The following is a 17,945-nucleotide window of genomic DNA, read 5'->3' on the forward strand; positions in this document are numbered from 1 at the left end:
TCGCCTTTTTCCGCCGTGCTTCGGTTATAAATTAGATTAGTAGTAGCAGCAGATGAGCTACCGTTTCAGCGGAATAAATTAGGTTGGGGTACCGCAACGGCCCTCGATCACAGAACCCAAGAACACGATCCCGGCCGAGGCTTTCGCTTTCGAATGAAAGCAAAAAACGAGGCGCCCCTTTTCTGTGCGATGTCAATGCGCGTTAAAGAACCCTAGGTTGTTGAAATGTCCAAAGCCCCCCACTATGGCGTCCGTAATAGCCCGAGTCGCTTTGGGACATTACACTTTACAAATGAAAATTAGTTGTGGTTTAGCTCTGGTTAACCTTAGTTGAATTGCGAAAGCAACGGCAGAAGCTTCTTTCGCCTGCTACATTATTCCCCTATCGCGGCCTATCAGTGTAAGGTGCTACATTATTGGGGACACATAAGCTCATCCTTTGACGGTATGACGCGAGAACGTAAGCCATCCGCCCACATATAAAGTCAAGCTTCAGCCAAGCCGTACGGACGTGCGTGCGTGTTGTAGGGCTAACGAGAATACAAACGGTTCTGGCAGACTGAATCTGATATCACCCTCCCATGTGAAAGAAGTGACCCGAGTTGGCATCTCCTGCCCGTGGCATAGGGGTAACATACAATCAAATGTCATGGCAGGCTGTTTTTTTATTATTATTATTATTATTATTATTATATATAAGGATACCCTAGCTATGCCTCTTCACGGCGTAGCTGCGGCCACCCGAGATCTCGCTTTGGCTATCAGAGTATTGTTTTCGCAATAAAACAAAACCATCATTCTGTTCGTAATGGTGCAGCGGTCATGCGAAGGTATACGTACGGACTTCATTCCACTAACGTCAACGGCACGACATGCATATGCATATGCAGGCAACCATGATGCGGCAACATGGAGGTCTCATCATGTCGTCACGGCTGTTCTATAACGTTGGTCACGGCCACGTCAGCAAGACTGTCCTGTTGTCCGCCATATATCCAATAACATAATTGTTCGCGCTGCGCCATGACACCCTCGTCACTGCCCATGCACGGGTCCTTGACTCATTTTAGTATATCGGTAACAGTTACATTGTCCAATTGCGTTATCAGCGACCTTGCGCGCACGCGCAATATAAGAGTCGAGCACTGGAAATTGTACTCACGATCGCATTTATCGCCATACTACATAAGTTCTAGGGACCAAGACAATATTCGATGATTGCGCCATCAGCCCGCAACACCTCCCTTGATGTTATGCTAAGCGAGCGCTTCTCGTCGCTGCTTCCACTCCTTTGTTCTTGTATAGTCATCAGCCGCTTCGTGCGACGGTCAGAAAGCATCTTCTAGTAGCGACACCTGAGGCTGCGCCGATCGGTCACAGCTAACGTCCCTTGGTGATGCGCGCGCACCAAAGCGACTCGCTCGTAGCACAATCAGACTCGTGCTGCGACACAGGCTCACTTGCAACGAGGATCCTCGACCCCACAACTAAGCAGGATTCAACGGGCACAGAAATGTACTGCTGACCAAGGAGCGTCGTCGTTACTGCTTGAGAACGTCGCTGCTGTCCATGCCGGAACATAAGTGGAGTTGTTAATGCGGAAGCGCCCGACTGCAAGACAGACTGCAGCAGTACATTGTGCAGCAGGTACGACTCATTCTTCTTTGCCGCGGACACGCGCTTTGTTCTTCCCAGGCTCCGTCAAGAAGCCGCCCGGTGCGCAGCATTTCCTTAACTTACGCAAGACTAATTCCACTGTTAATGTTGATGACAGCTGTTGCTGAGGGACAAAACACAAGCAAAATAACTTGGGGCATCGTCGCCGCAAGTCCTTCGCGCTCTGTTCCGTAGTGGCAGCTCCGGTCACCATGGACACGGGCAACCCAGGCCACGCCGAATATTAGAACAGTTACGGAATTTTTTGTCATTAGCATAATGTTAACAATTTACAAATAACGTTATGTTGCTACCTTCACATTATCAGTGTTTTTTTCAACACAGTGGAACTTGGCCCACTGTTATCATGGCAATGATGTTTTTTGACTGGCATAAAACTGAAGCTCTATATCCGTGATCGTGCCAGCAATAAGCCTCATGCACAGCCAAAAGATTCGTTATAAAACCGCATGTTACCAGCCCACTACTACCACTTATGGCAGTCACTGCTAATTGAGCTAGAGGTCATGCTATCTGTTGGGAAAGTGAATGTCCGTTGAATGTACTGGTTGTGTTATACTGCATGTCTCCCAGTGGTATCCCATACGTTCGCAAAGAATTCACAGCAGTCGCTCGCTCGGCGCTTTGCCACCCTTTCAATCTTTTTTCTTACTTTAATTGCTCTATATCCACCCACATTTTTACATTTCGTCCTCTGCTATTTGTTTTGGTAGCCGTGGTCCAGATTCACGTAAACGTTCCCGCAGCAAAGGAAACGTATAGTTGCACGTGTGCCTATAACCGTTCGCAGCAAGAAGATATATATATATATATATATATATATATATATATATATATATATATATATATATATATATATATATATATATATATATATATATATATATATAGGTCTCGCAACATTGTTTTCACATTCAGGAATAGTAAAGTTCCCATCACGGTATCAGTGATTAGGACGACGGTGAAGACCACTCATTTAAAAAAGAACACGCCGCAACAATTACACCCCGCCGGGGTGGCGCAGTGGTTACGGCGCGCGACTACTGTTCCCAAGGATGCGAGATTCAATCCCGGCCTCGGCGGCCGCTTTTCGATGGAGGCGAAAAGCAAGGCGGCCGTGTACTGTGCGATGTCAGTGTACGTTAAAGAACCCTAGGTGGTCGAAATTTCCGAAGTCCTCCATTACGGCGTCTCTCATAGCCTGAGTCGCTTTGGGACGTTAAACACCACAAACCAAACCAAGCAACAATTACTTCATCCTTGTGGTCTTAATTTGTCGTTGTGTTACAAAGCCTTTACCATAACGCGACGAGCCACAGCCTGATACATCGTTTACTTGCTATTTCTGCATGCTCTGTTGCAAGCGCAATGGCTGATTGCAATAACACTATGTTACCGATAGCATGTACTATCGCGCCGCTGTAGGTCAGTGGTTATAACGGGCGATCGAGTACTGAGCCCAAGGATGCTGGATCGAATCCCGGCCGCGGCTGCCGCTTTTCTGTAGAGGCGAAAAGCAAGGCGTCCGTGTACTGTGCGATGTCAGCACATGTTAAAGAACCCCAGGTGGTCGAATTTGCCGGAGCCTTCCACTACGGAGCCTCTCATATAGCCTGAGTTGCTTGGGACGCTAAATAGCATAAACCAAAGTGGAAAAGCACATGAACCTATTTGTGAAAGCGCGGCCATGTAGTGTAAGCTGACGTAGAAGCATGGCGTATGCTGTTTGTGCACTTTAGAAAAACAAAGCAAATGCAGGCAAAGACGTCTGCCTAAAGTAGTGCTTCGTTCTGCGCGTTCAAGTGCACCTCTTAATCAGTATTGCTGCTTTGCGTTCGATTCTCCAGCATCACCACTCCTACTTATAGAACATAGTGCTATGCTTGCACTATTTGGACTGCAGAAGGCTGCCATCCCCCCTCCTCCTTCGTCGTGATCATTCACCAAAAGCTTAATTTCTATAATAACCCTGAATATTATGTGTTCTGTTTCCGCAGTGACAACGACATCCGGCGCAGTGACGACACTCGTGTAATACCTCTTCTGTGTTCGTGCCTGCCGGTCCTGCTGCCCTCGGCACAATGGTGGTATCGGTGAGTTCTGCGGGTGCCAATAAATCTGATTTAAACTCGGGGACGAATTTAAGGAAGGAGGGTAGGGGAGGGTGCGGAGTGGCCTTCTTTTACCTCTGTATGAGAAATAATACACTAAACCACCCTGACACATTTTCTATTTCGAATTAAACTTTAAAGAATGCTAATGCATATTGGGCAGCCTCCAAATGTTTCCGATTAATTCGACATTGTTTGGTAATTATTGCTGTCGCATGTTCAAAATGCAATGGGTAAAGTTTGCACTAACCACGTAACCGTAACCGATAACACATCGTTGCCTGTTTGCTGGGCTCGTGCACGACAAAGAGAAGCATGCCCCCCGTTCCCATCTATACCTCGATCGTAGCAGATTTTATCATCATCAGCCGGACTACGCCCACCGCAGGGCAAAGGCCTCTCCCGTATATCCGTCTGATTAACCTGGCTGATTCTATATAAACATCCTTTATCAACTCTTGGCGCCGCATTTTTCTGGCTCGTTCTCCTTAAGTAATGTAGCGTCATCACGTTCGGTTGAGCCACATACACCAGGGACCAGAGGACCAATTACAAACGCCCAAAAGGTATAGTATACGTCAACGTTAGCAGTCGTATACAAGCTGCCTTCATTTCCTTTCGTGGACGTTCGTAAGAAAGGGTCCAGAAAAAGGCGCGTGACGATACTGCGCTAATGTGGCAGTTCATTGTACTGATGTTTCTTCCGGATGGCATAAAATTAAACGTCGTCCACATGTGTGCGACGTGCAGCCTACCTGTGCTCGGCAGTTTTAGCATGTCGGTAGTTTTAACATAGCACGCCAACAGCAGCATGCACAGCTGTCTCCGATGGCTCTGGTGGGCCAGGTGCAAACATACTGGAAACCTCCGGAGCATCCGCGCATGTGCTGTTGGCAGATGCCGGTATCGAGAGTGACACGGTAACGTTGTAAGCCAACGATATGCTAATTCTTTCCATTCATTCGTCTGTAACTTGCTCTGTTATGTGTGCGATACTGCAAATATTCACTATGCACACAAAGGGAAGGAGCAGCCTATTTTCAAACCCTATATATACTCAAATGATTTCATTGCCAAAAAAACGCGACAACAAGGAAGGAACGAGGATTAGAAGGGCACGTTCTTTTCTACCTGCTTCAGGCTTCGCGGTTTTAGCTCTTCTTATTGCACAAAAGTCCTTGATCTTGCGTCTTTGCATTGTACTGATACCGGCCCATCAAACTACTCATATTAGCCCCCATAAGAACAGTTGCTGCTACAGCTCCGCTTACTCGCACTGCTGTATTTCCAGTAATGCTGTCTCATCTTGCCTGACAGCACTTCAAGTTCCTCAAGTTCCTCGAGAGCGGCGAATTTGCCGACGTCGAGTTTCTGGTGATTCCGGAGCGTTTCCCGGTGACGCGCACCTTCAGGGCCCACAAGCAGTTCCTGGCCATGAGGAACGAGGTGTTCGGTGTCATGTTCTTCGGCAAACTTCCCGAGAAGGACAAGGTGGTCATCACCGACATCCACCCGGACGGGTTTGCTTGCATGCTGAGGCGAGTGCCACTTTCACCACGCCTTCTGCACCAATCGCTCTCAGAGACACCCAGCGGGGTCCATGGCTTTGCGAGACATGCGTAACAGAGTTCTGATTCTTCATTTGTCACCACCCTGAACAAGAAATTTATTAATTCGAAAGCATTACTTCGCTATTGAAGAGAGCATGTTGCCGGGCTTGTTGATCCAATAAGTCAAAAATTTAGCGCAAAAATAAAACAATGGACAGAGAAGGACACATAAGACGATTGACGAGCGCTCGTCAATCGTCTTATGTGTCCTTCTCTGTCCATTGTGTTTTATTTTTGCGCTAAATTTTTTATTACGTCGCTATGTTCACAGATTTCTGTCCGCAGCCCGGTCCGCAGTTGTGAGTAATTGAGAAGTGGTAGAGGTTAATAAGTGGTGTCAATCGATAGAGGGTGACGTAATGTTGTGTCCGAAATATTACTTAGACTAATAAGTTAATTAGGTAATTAATTAGAGGAAAAACACGCACTATCGTGTCCGCAGCAGTTGAGTAATTCAGAAGTGGTAAAGGTTAATGAATGGGGTCTATCGATATAGGGTGACGTAATCTTGTGTACGAAAAATAATTAGGACAAGAAGTTAATTAGGTAACTAGAGGCAAAAATGTAACAGTAAAGGCGAAAATGGTCTGATTAGCCAATGGCCACATTTGATTGTATCAAATATTAAAATAGTTAATTAAATCAGTCAATTAAGGTGACGTCAAGGATGTGACGTCACGCAACCTGTCGAGCCAAAAAAAGGCATAGGAAGGTATTAGCGCGCAATTTGAAAGTACCGAACATAAGATGGGTAAACAAGAAGTGAATTAATGTAACGTCAAGGATGTGACGTCACGCAACCGGAAGTAGAACCGGGAAAAAAAGGCATAGGAAGGCATTGGCGCGCAATTTGAAAGTACCAAAGATTAGAATGGTTAAACAAGAAGTGAATTAAGCAACCAGAAGCAACCAATAGCAGCATCCGTGCTTTCGCATTACTCCAGTGCAGATTCTGCAATGCTCTTTAATTTTTTCAGACCTGGAGTATCTTTCTAATTAGGATGCTAGATGAAAGAGAATATGGGCTACACAAGGTACTCTATAACTCTATAGGAGCTGCGTATGTCTGCTCTTATCCTCGACAGGTAATAAGCTTATTTCCAAGCTTTTTTTAAGCCCACCGCAGTGATGCTGTGGTTAGGGAGCTCGACTGCTGTGCCCAAGGATGCGGGATCGAATCCCGGCCGCGGCGGCAGCTTTTCGGTGGTGGCGAAAAGCAAGGCACCCGTGTTTGTGCGATGTCAGTGCACGTCAAAAAACCCCATGTGCTCGAAATTCCCAGAGCCCTTGACTACAGCGTCGCTCATAGCCTGAGTCTGTTTGGGACATAAAACCCAATAAACTAAACCAAAGGAATGTTCTTCTTAAGCTTTCGTCGCAGTAAGTAAACACGTCATACACACTCTGGTCATTAATTATCTTGAAGATCATAACATCATATTTAAATATCAGCACGGTTTTGGCAAGGAATTTTCTTGCGACGCTCAGCCCGTCGTAATTACTAACGACTTATTGATTGCATTAGATGCCGGAATTCGAGTCGATTCTTTGTTTCTATAGTTTTCTAATGCATTTGATGAGGTTCCCCACCACAGACAACTCAAGCTATCGCATCTCAATATCTACCCTCAGGCACTAGCATAGACCAAATGCTTCATTTCATCTCGCGTAGTTCACTTCTTTTAATGATTCTAACTCAACATTGGTCTATGTCACATCTGGTGCACCCCAGGGAAGTGTGATTGATCTGCTGCTCTTTCTAATATTTAATGACTAACCAAGTCGCATTTTCCAAAATTAGACAGTTTGCTGACGACTGTGTTGTGTACCAAAGCATTTCAAATGACTCTGACCAACAATCTTTGCAAGCTGACCTCAAGTCTATTACCACTTGGTGCCAATTGTGGTTATGACCCTAAACCCCTCTAAGACAAAGCTCATCCCCATGACTAGAAATTCTATCGCATGCCAACCACTCTCTTAATGACATAATAATTGAAACAGCTTCCTCTTATAAGTATTTAGGAGTTTACCTTCAGTCAGACTTGACCTGAAACTATCATATTAACATGACTCTAGCATATCTTGACTCTAGCAGCGTTCTAGCAGTTGCTAATGGTTCACTTGACCGCTTAAAACGTAACCTTCGACATGCTCCGGCGTCTATACGTAAACTTGCTTATATTACTTTAATTCTACCTAAAATTGACCATGCTTCTGCACATGGGACCCAGATCAACCCTACATAAAATATAACATCGAATCCGAGCAAAACCATGCTGCTTGTTTGCCAGCGCCGGTATCTGCTGTCTGATATCTGAAGCACCTGAACTGGGGCGGCGTAAATAAAAGGATAACGAGGAAGCGGTGAAGGAAATCTTCATGTTTGATTTTCTTTGCCACCCTATGCAATATCCTCACTACGAGGGTCGTCAGGATTTTCTTGAAATAAATTAAATAAAAAATTACCGACGATTACGTAGTTGTGAAGTGCCCTGCTTGTCGATGTGAGGGGTGAGAGTATGCGAGCGAGTCAACACTGTCGCATCACACCCTTAAAGTATTCCCCTTGAATACCATCCGGCTTTTGGTTGCAGTGGATAAACTGACAAGTGACACTGCTCTGCAGGTACTTCTACGCAGGAAAGCCCCGACTTGCGAGCATCGAGGACGCCATGTACACGCGCACCGCGGCCGAGAAATACATGGTCCCCGAACTGCAGAGGATCTGCTCAGAGTACATCCTGTCGCATGTCAACGCCCGCAACGTGTGCCGGCTCATTGAGTACACTTCCATGAGCGACGGAGGTCACGTCGATGACGTGGTAGTGTCCGTTTTGCAACAAGATGGTGTCGCCGTCGTCTCTTCCGATGGTTTCGTGGATGCCTCGGACAACACGGTTGAGTATGTGATCAGGAACATCAAGAACGTTCCTGAGAGTTGCGTCGTGCATGGTCTTCACGAGTGGGCCAGGTCAAAAGTCATCAAGAGTCTCACGATAGACCGCAGGGACGACGACCCGACGCCGTTAGAAGACATTAAGGCCGCCATGAAACCCTTCATGCCCCTGGTCAGGTTCCTTGCCCTCACGCCGCAAGAATTCATCATGGGCCCGTCGTCGTGGAAAATCTTCGAAGAGCGCGAAGATTTCGCCCTCCTCTGTAACATCGTGTGTTTTGGTTCTGCTCCGCTTCCGGCATGGGCATGCTCCATCAGGTTACAGCGCTGAACAGAGGGGTCGCCCTGTAGAATCTCTAGTCGTCTTCACCGATGCATTGGTTTTCGTGCCAAGTGTGAATCCACAAGTATACGAACACAACGTATATGTCGTGATAGTGAAGACTGCTGCGTTTTGCAGCCGTGTACTATCATTCATCGTAGTGACGTTGTGGACTTATCCAGGCGCACCTTTCTAAGGAATCATTTGTTCCGGCTTCATTGTACAAATCCATATTACTCACACTTCATCGTTCCCATCTTCATTACGTCGTGCGCTGTTTGATTTTCATCGTGTATATGCGTATTCTGTGGTTCCTCTTAGTGACAGCACGTTGTGAGACAACCAACGTGCGCGATGCGGAAGAGATGACCGACTGTGACGCAAGTGTGCACTTGCATTTCCTTCGTGTTGAAGAAAAGGAAATGGCGAGAAGTGTCATACTTCCTGTCAGATTGTCTCTGTACAGACTTCAGTTCGCTAGTAGAAGTCATAATGCGCATCATTGTACGTACACATTTGTTCATAGACATGAGACCATTTCGCGACCTGCGCGTATTTTAGGGCATTTAACATGTTCTCGTGAATAAACCATTAGTCATTCGCAAATTCTGAGTTCCATTTATCCCACATGTCCGCGCTGATGAAGAGTTTCGTGCTTTTCTATAGCGCGATCAGCATAAATAACATGCTCTAGATTTTAATGCACGTTAAATAATCACCAGGCCCCGCCGCGGTGACTTAGTGGTTTGAACGCTAGACTGCTGAACCCAAGGATCTCGTATATATATCATACAATCTCTTATTTTCTTCATATGTTGAATGATATTTGTATGACATGAGATTTTTAAGAGTTTAGTATGAGTTTAATATGAGAAATCTGTATGGGGTTATGACTCGTAGGGTTTATTCACCCGTATACCCGTATACTGGGCGATTTCCGCACACGTTAAAGGGCTCCAGGTGGTCAAATTTCTGGAGCCCTCCACTTCGCTGCAGAGTCAAGAAAAGCTGTCCGCTTTTGGCGCTTGAAACCGTGCGCGGCGTACGTCGCATACGTCTAACTAGTTGGGTATACGTACACATATCACATTGGCGCATGTGAACGTTTTACGTAGCCTACATATACGTGTGACACGGCGCGTGTGGTGCGGTTTCTAGCGCGAAAAGCGGACAGCTTTCTGTGGCTCTGCAGCCGAAGCTAGGCATGAAAGGTAAGGAGACAGGTAATTATCCCGTGGTCTTGCAGGATCATTGCGTTGACGACTACAAACGCTTGTTCGTCAGGCTTAACCGCCTAAAAGTCTCCCTTCTAAAAAGAACTCATTTTGTCCCTTGAAACTTGAGAGAACAGAATAGGGCAAACTAAAAACGAATACAGCAGCTTAGAACACGATATTGCATCGGGGGATTAGCTACGAAGCTGTGTCGCTGTGAAGCGAGTCATTTTTTTTTTTTTAAGTTACCGCTACGTAACCAGTAACGCGAAGACAACGTGAAAATTCGAATTTCACGAACTCCCGTGAGACTCGCGCATACCCTTCGCGTTCTGCGAAGTGCGCACTGGTCACCCTTAAGAGCTATATACGTACGTACTGTCTAACACGTCCTGATAGTTATGTTCGAGCTTGAGTGCTGGTTATCACGGTCTCATCGGGCCTCGCTACGACGCTAATTGCATGCAATATGTCTGCGCCATGAATGCGGTATACAGTCGAGGTGTCGATTTCAGCCAAAGTCCATGACGAAACCGCCAGAGATGTATACTTCGTCTCGCAAAATGTTTGCAGTACTGCGAAAGGCCGGGTCGCCATGGTCCAAGCGCACTTTTCGTCCCAGCGCACTATAATAGGCTCGGACACTTGCGCGCGAGCGATGCGAACTAGTTTTCCTTTCTCTTTGTATTTTGTAAATGATATTTGTGAAAGGATTAGGGGAAAGACGAGACAACACATCGTGTTGATGTCTCTTAATTCCTGCAGCCTTTTGGCGGAGAGTAAACCTGTTTCCTATATTTGGCTGCCATAATTACCACATTTGGCTGCTAATCAAAGCAGCGCCGCTGGGATTTCATGCAGGAAACTGAACAACTTATGGTCTTCAAGACTTCACTTCAGCTTTGCAGCAGGAACCTTTTCACCCCGTCAAGCATCATCCCTTTGTTACGGCGCTGTTCATGTTTCCATTTTGAGTGGGTACGGTATGCCTCCTTGTGCTAAAAACCAGTTGTTTCGCGTGCTTCTAACACCACGTCTTTGATCGAGTAGGGCGTCCAGTTGGAAAAACCCGAACTAAAGAAAAAAAGTATGATGACTGTTGATTGAAACGGAGTTTATTACATTGCATTATATATGCAATAACGTTTGATACAAGTAGTTCTGCGCCAGAGGACTCGCAAGAATGTTGAGACTCCTACTAGAATAGCTATAACTTCAAGAGTGATAACAGCTCAAAAGATGGATATGAAAGGAAAGTGTCGATTTCAACCAAAATTCATTAGGAAACTGCCAGTGATGCTTCGTCTCACAAAATGTTTGCAGTACGGCGAAAGGCTGGGTCGCCATAGACCAAGCGCACTTTTCGCCCCAGCGCACTATAATAGGCTCGGACACTTGCACGCGAGCGACGCGAGCTCGTTTTCCTTTATTTTTGTATTTTGCAAATGATGTACAAAGCTCCCCCAGTCCTTTCTTGCTATCGCTCCCCTCCGCACTTCCCCTCGCTATCATCTCCCTATCCCTTTGCTTTCTCGCCGGTCGCAGCTCGGGTGCTTCAGATTTTTGATAGCAGTTGCCTCGGCCGGCAGCATTCTTTTCCTTCGTTTTGTTTGATTATTCAATAAATAGCCACTGCCACCACCACCACCTATAATAAGCAATTGTGCTGCCACTGTCCCCCTCGCCAATTCGAGGGGCGAGGGGCGCGTAGGAGCACATACTTGGAAGGCTATAGTTTTTGTGCACAGTGGTCACACTAGCCCGGGATGATCGTTTTCTCGCTCAAAGCAGGCGCAGAACTATGTGGCGCATCTACGCGCGTGTTTTAGCATGGCATTTACATGTATGTGGGAATCCGAACTGACTCCATAGGCAGTCGCTGGATGGTTCCTTAGCGTTAACGTAACTGTCTCTCGTTACTGTATGCCAATATTTTTTGGTGGTTTATCCTGGCTGTACAAGGCTTAGATCGCTGCTGCTTGCGGCGGAGGCTAGCCTGCCACCATATTTGTATCTGTTGTAGGCCGTCGTTGCACCCATTACAGTTTCGGCGGTGGACGACGGCTGTTGCAACGCGCGTCCTTCTCCCCCTTTTCTTTTAGAGCGCAGCTCCCATTCCTGGGTTTCGTGGCGTCGGCGTTGTCTTTCGTAACCAGCTTCATTTTCACTCCCACCTTCCTTCCTTCCCTTCCGGCGCGATTGAGGCGTCCACGCAAACAAGTGTGACAGATGCTGCGCTTTTCCATTGTAACCAATTCCACTTTCACTCCCACCTTCCTTCCTTTCCTTACTGCATGATTCAGGTGTTCACAGAAGCAAGTGTGATAGATACAGCGCCTTTCCATTCCTGTGAATCAATTTTTCATGAAAGGCACGCTTCAAAGCTCTAGTGGAAGACGTGACAACACATGGTACACACTGCTAAGATAATTCATGAATATTGCGAGCGCCCACACCCCGAGAACTTGCTGCTATCACATGTCCGTCTTTATTTCTTGAACAAATCACACGTGTACTTGCGCAGTGAAAATCTTGTATTTGTATAACTTACTTACACATATATGTTACCAATTCTGTTTTTTATTTCTGTGCGCCCCACCCCTTATGTAATACCCTCTAATGAGGGTCTTTAAGGTATTAAAGTGAAGTGAAGTGAAGTGAAGTGAACTGCAGGGTGACATGTGCAGTAACCGAGAATTCACACACTCACAGAGGAAAGCATCATATTTTGATGTAGTTGCGTATATACAGCTAGTTTGACAGTCCGGATCTCTAGCCGATCGTCCCTTGGCTTTCGAGGAAGGCCTGGCCCGGATCTATCCCGCCCTCATTTTCCTTTAAAACATATATTGCTAGAAATTCACTGCGACACTTGCTAACTTTGGCTACGGCGTTTTCAAGCCAATTTAAGATACTTGCGAAGGTTCTTTCTTCTCGTCTGCAGCTTGTGGCATTAGTCTCTTCGCCACGCAACGTTTCTATGGGCCCACGCGCTGCCTCCCGCAACCTCCCGCTAACTGCTCTCATTTCTCCGACCACAAAGCTTCCTTCACGACAGTCAAGAACTGTTAGTAGAGTGTTTCTTGAAGGAATATGTGTGAAAAATAAAATAGTTGTCTGTAATAGCACATAAATGTCTTGCACAAAATCTTTGCCTCAATCTATCGAAAAAGGAGAAACAGCTGACGATCTGCGCTCAAATTTCCCATTAGGAAGTAACGTAATCGTCGGCAAATTTTTCTTTTCCTTCTGCCTTCAGCCGCAACAATTATCCGAACTGACTCCATAGACAGTCACTGGACGGTTCCTCAGCATCAACATAACTGTCTTTCGTTACTTTATGCCAATATTAGATTTTGGTAATCGGTTGTTGATTCTCTGTCATTGGTTTTGTCACATGCATTGAGCGGGCGTCCCTGCGTGTTTCACGTTGGGGGCGTCCCGTGGTTTGGTCGACATGGCACCTGCAACGCCTTGGAATCCATCGAAGACTTTGACCTTCGATATAGTTGTCCCTGCGGGTACCAGTCCCGAGACCATCGTTGACGCGGCGGCCTCAATAGTCGGTTTACCTGAAGTCTACTGTATACAGCATATGGGCGCCCAGTCCTTTCAAGTGACAGTGAAGAGCATGGCATCCATGACGCTAATCGTCGACGCTGGCTACCTCGTCATCGGCAGCGAGAGTATCCAACTGTTCCAGTAGGGGCCACAAGTGACCACTGTGGCCTGCCTGTTCCTACCGTCCTATGCTTTAAACGAATTATAACGCTCGTCCAGGTCCTGAGCCAATATGGCAAAGTCCTGTCCGTTACTGCGGGCCAGATGGGCTCCCGTAATGGTGTTCTGACTGGGACGAGATATGTGCGGATGTAGATGTCATCCACGTCACCAGTACCCAACTACCTACGCGTCGCTGGCCATCGCGTTACCTTTTACTACAGAGGTATGCAGCGTGTTTGCCGGAGGTGTGGCTCCTTGGACCACTTTAGAGCGCAGTGCTCAGCGCCTTTTTGTGGTCGCTGTAATGTCCATGGTCACCAAGGCGAAGGTTGTGCTCTGCCCTGCCGACGCTGCGGTGATGACCACCCGACCGTGATATGCCCTGTGCGCCGTTCCTATTCGGACGCGGCGGCAAGTGCGTTTCCCACGCTTACACCCGTGAAGCCTACAGTGCTGGCCCCCTCTGCCAAGCCAGCTGAGTCAGCTAAAGGCCAGAAGGAGATACAAGTAGACTCTGGGGAGGGCGCCACATAAGAAACAGGGCTGAGTTCTACACCTAGTGCACCGGTGGAAGAAACGGCCAGCAGTGGTGACGTGCCGTTTGACAAGCACACGGCCGGTCCAACCGAGGTTGTGGCTGCATGCGCGACCACAGCTGACGCCACGGTTGACCCCGGATCCTCGGGTGAGCCTTCAGCTATCGAAGTAGCTCCTCCCACATCGTAGCCAGAACCGCTGTGCACGTCTAAAGTTCACGGCATCCAGTTCAAGCATGGAGTTCGGGGAAAGAAGTTGCAGTCGGCGTCTATAGGCTTTGGTGCACCAAAAACCCGTGGTGCCCTTGGAACGCCGGATGGACGTGTCATGAAGCTTACGGCGACGCCCGCCACTGCTGGCGTCTCAAAGATTCGCGGAGCCTTGGAGAAGCAAACGGGACGCATGAAGAAGCTATCGACATTGCGAAAAGACTTAACGGAGGCATATCCGTGGCTGTGAACAAAGAACGGGATATGGATGATTCCAGCGGCTCTTTCAGCCTTGGTGTCGGACACTCCCTGACGCTTTCTATGGAGCTCCAGCGAGACGGGAATAAGCGATGTGTTTCGTCGCCCTCGGGATCGGACATCGCACGAGAAGGTCGCCCGGAGGAACGTCCTCCCAAGGAGTACCGTTCATCACCTGGAGGACAGGGGAGCCCCGCTTAATGTGAGTGCAAAGCACCTTCGTGGTGCCCCCTCTGGTCGCGCATCTGCCTTACTGGTGCTTCCTGAACTCAACACCCGATATGGTATTAGGACTCAAAATTCTTTCTTTAAATGCCCAAGGTTTTTGGAACAAACGGAAGCAGAGAGAAATATTAGATTTGGCTTTAAGAACAAAATGTGATATCTTGTGTCTTCAGGAAAAAAAAAATTCTACTCTTTCTGATGCACTGCTTTCAAGCGCCAGCTTCATTTGGAGTGCTTCTTTTCGTTCACCACTTCGCGCCCGAGTGGCGTAGGAATTGTGGTGGTGAACAGATGCCTTTTACGCGACCATCACTTCACATATGACGGGTTAAGGCATGTGCTAACGTTCGATCGTTCATTTTCGGATGTGAGGTTGTGCATCTCGTGCATTTATGCGCCGGCGGACGCAAGCCTTACAAATAACTTCTTTAAAAGGATGTTTACTTTCTGGATGGTCGCCACGCAATAACAGTGGGCGATTTTAATTGTGTCGTAGACTCACACGCAGATGTTCAACGCACGTAAACTGCAACGTCTGGTTCAGAACTTTGCGCTTCTTGATGCGCACGAACTCATACATGGGTCGCGTTTCTGTTGGACATGGCGTTGTGGTCCATCGGCGAGCAGGCTAGACCGCGCACATGTGCCCCAGTCGCATGCTCGGAAGCTCAATGCATGCATGCATGGGCATTACTTGCACGATATCTCGCCGTGAATTAAATATTCGAACTCAGCATTGTACTTCGGTCGTGCACCCGCGAGTCCTCAGCCTGCTCACGGCGCCCCAGACATATGGTGAGAGGAGTGGCTGCGAATGTGGGCTTTCCAGCACGTGTGGTTAAAATTCACGCGCCGCCTCAGCGGCACTTTTTTATTGCGAAAGCAATACTACACTCACGAAAGGCCTTTCGCGTAGTGGCTGCCGGTAGCCACGTTTGACCATTAGAATGGCCTCTGACGTCATACTAGAGTGAGAGTCATACCAAGTCGAGTCGTCACTCGTCGCGTAGCGGCGGCCGGTAGCCACGGCGCGCCGCGCTCCTCCCACTACAGGCGCTGCGCGCTAGATCTCTGACGTCATACTAGGAGCAAGAGACGGGCTAGCTCGGCTAAATACTACACCCAAGAAAGGCCTTTCGCGTAGCGGCTGCCGGTAGCCACGTTTGACCATTAGAATGGCCTCTGACGTCATACTAGAGTGAGAGTCATACCAAGTCGAGTCGTCGCTCGTCGCGTAGCGGCGGCCGGTATCCACGACGCGCCGCGCTCCTCCCACTAGAGACGCTGCGCGATAGACCTCTGACGTCATACTAGGAGCAAGAGACGGGCTAGCTCGGCTAGCAAGTCCGAGTCGTCGCGTAGCGACGGCCGGCATGAAGACGCCAGGCGTGAAGACGCGGCACGCGGCGCATTGCGTTTTTTGTTGGAGGCGCTGCGTTGGCTTTGATGTCACAATTTATAGAGAGGTAGATGGCGGAGCCGGGGGTATATACTCTCGTTCACCGTCTGCCAATTGTCAATCGCCATGCCTCCGCAAGAGAAGACGCGTCGCCTCGCTGCTGCTAGGAAGCAACTCCCGCCATCCTTTTACATAAAGTTTTGGCCGTCGCTAAAGACCGCTTTCACCAACTTAGCAAACGACGCCCCAGAGCGAGGGAAACTAACTCCAAGTATGAACGAAGGTCTCATCACGTTCCTGTGCAAGAACACCTCCAGCAGCGAACTTAAAGCTTGGAGACCAACAACCCTTCTAAATACGGACTCCAAGGCAATTGCCAAGTGTCTCTCTTTGCTCCTGACGCCTGCTCTGTCGTAAATAGTAGGCCCGCACCAGGCTTGCTGTGTCCCAGGCCGCTCGGTAGAACTCCATGGCAGGGCTCTGAGAGACCTTTTGACATGGATGGAATCGCGCAGCCTCAATGGCTTTCTTTGCTCCCTGGACCAAAAGAGGACATTCGACCGCCTGAGTCACGAGTACCTGTTTAGGACACTTGAGCTCGCGCGCATTCCCGTACACTACATAAATATGTGCAAGACACTTTATGCAGCACCACAAGCAGCAGTCATTGTACAGGGGCGCATCTCAATGCCTTTTCCCGTGGAAAGAGGTGTCCGACAAGGTTGGCCCCTCTCCCCGTTGCTCTATGTCATAGCGACTGAAAACCGCACCGTACGGGAAGGGAGAGAAGCAGGCGTGAAAGTGGAAAGAGAGACAGAGGAGTCGTAGTGGAGGGCTAGAATACACCTTAACGTGCAGTAACACCACACAGCACACGGACGCACGTCCGTGTGCTGTGCGATATCATTGCACGTTATATATCAATCGGGATGGCTTGCTCGATGGAGTTTTCGGTTGCAAAAATTTGACATTACTATCGTGCATAAGTCCGGCCAAAAGAGCAAGCGATGTTGTTTGTCACGCGCCCCTCTTCCCTGCCACATGGAGGGCTCCGACGACGATTCCGTTAGCGCTCACAAGCGAGTTACTTCGACTCAGTGGCACCACCCATCGCAAGATGTATGTAGACGACGATCATGAGATGGGACCAAATCCTACCGTACATCACATTCGCATAAAACACTGATCTCCACGAAACTATACACGCTTCACTCCATTTCACTTAATTCATGGACGTGAAGCCTTGGGATGCCATATGCTTCTTCCCAATCCTGCTCCCTCCGCTGTCGTGGGTGCTGACCAATTTATTTGTGAGAAGCCGCACGCCAACTTGCCCGACAGCGAATTCGGCACCAAAAAGAACATGACGCCCGAGGCTACAACCTCCGCCACAGAGAGGCGACTTACAAAACCTCATCAAATAGTCTGGTGACAGCTATAAGCCAAAATCTTTCCCTCCCCAGCTTGATTGGCCTTGGCACACCCGGCCGGTATGGCCCCACATGCTATGTGGCGCACCTAGAGCCACCTTCGATCACATAATGTTTATATGCAAAGATTTCAAGCCACCGCCCCATTGGGGCCTCACGGATCATGAGCGTTGGGAGATCGCGGTCTCCAGCTCGGATGCAGCCACGCAGCAGATGCTGGTTGACTAGGCTGAAGCGGTCCCTGCCAGGCACGACCTGACAGACACCAGCCAGGATCAGAAACCGCCCCAATCCTTGCAATATAGCCTGGTTCCCTCAATAAATGTTTTTA

The 17,945-nt window shown here is 48.2% G+C and overlaps 1 protein-coding gene and 1 pseudogene across 2 annotated transcripts; both read left to right on the forward strand.

Moving 5' to 3' along the window:
• Positions 1-1,209: 1,209 nt before the first annotated feature.
• LOC146175718 (BTB/POZ domain-containing protein 6-like) lies at positions 1,210-9,219 on the forward strand. Of its 2 annotated transcripts, XM_084582077.1 has the most exons (4): positions 1,210-1,647; positions 3,675-3,770; positions 5,106-5,326; positions 8,028-9,219. In XM_084582077.1, exons 2-4 carry the CDS (start codon positions 3,759-3,761, stop codon positions 8,626-8,628), a joined length of 834 nt encoding a protein of 277 aa, XP_084438203.1. In that variant the 5' UTR covers positions 1,210-1,647; positions 3,675-3,758; the 3' UTR covers positions 8,629-9,219. The 2 variants fall into 2 exon arrangements, with proteins under 2 accessions (XP_084438203.1, XP_084438204.1); XM_084582078.1 differs by lacking the exon at positions 1,210-1,647 and having other exon boundaries at positions 5,080-5,326.
• A 4,071-nt stretch (positions 9,220-13,290) lies between these two features.
• LOC146175719 (uncharacterized) lies at positions 13,291-14,090 on the forward strand (annotated as a pseudogene).
• The last annotated feature ends 3,855 nt before the right edge of the window (positions 14,091-17,945 follow it).

This window comes from Amblyomma maculatum, chromosome 10, assembly GCF_055883805.1.
Source record: "Amblyomma maculatum isolate TAMU_Amacu chromosome 10, ASM5588380v1, whole genome shotgun sequence".
Classification (NCBI taxonomy): domain Eukaryota; kingdom Metazoa; phylum Arthropoda; class Arachnida; order Ixodida; family Ixodidae; genus Amblyomma; species Amblyomma maculatum.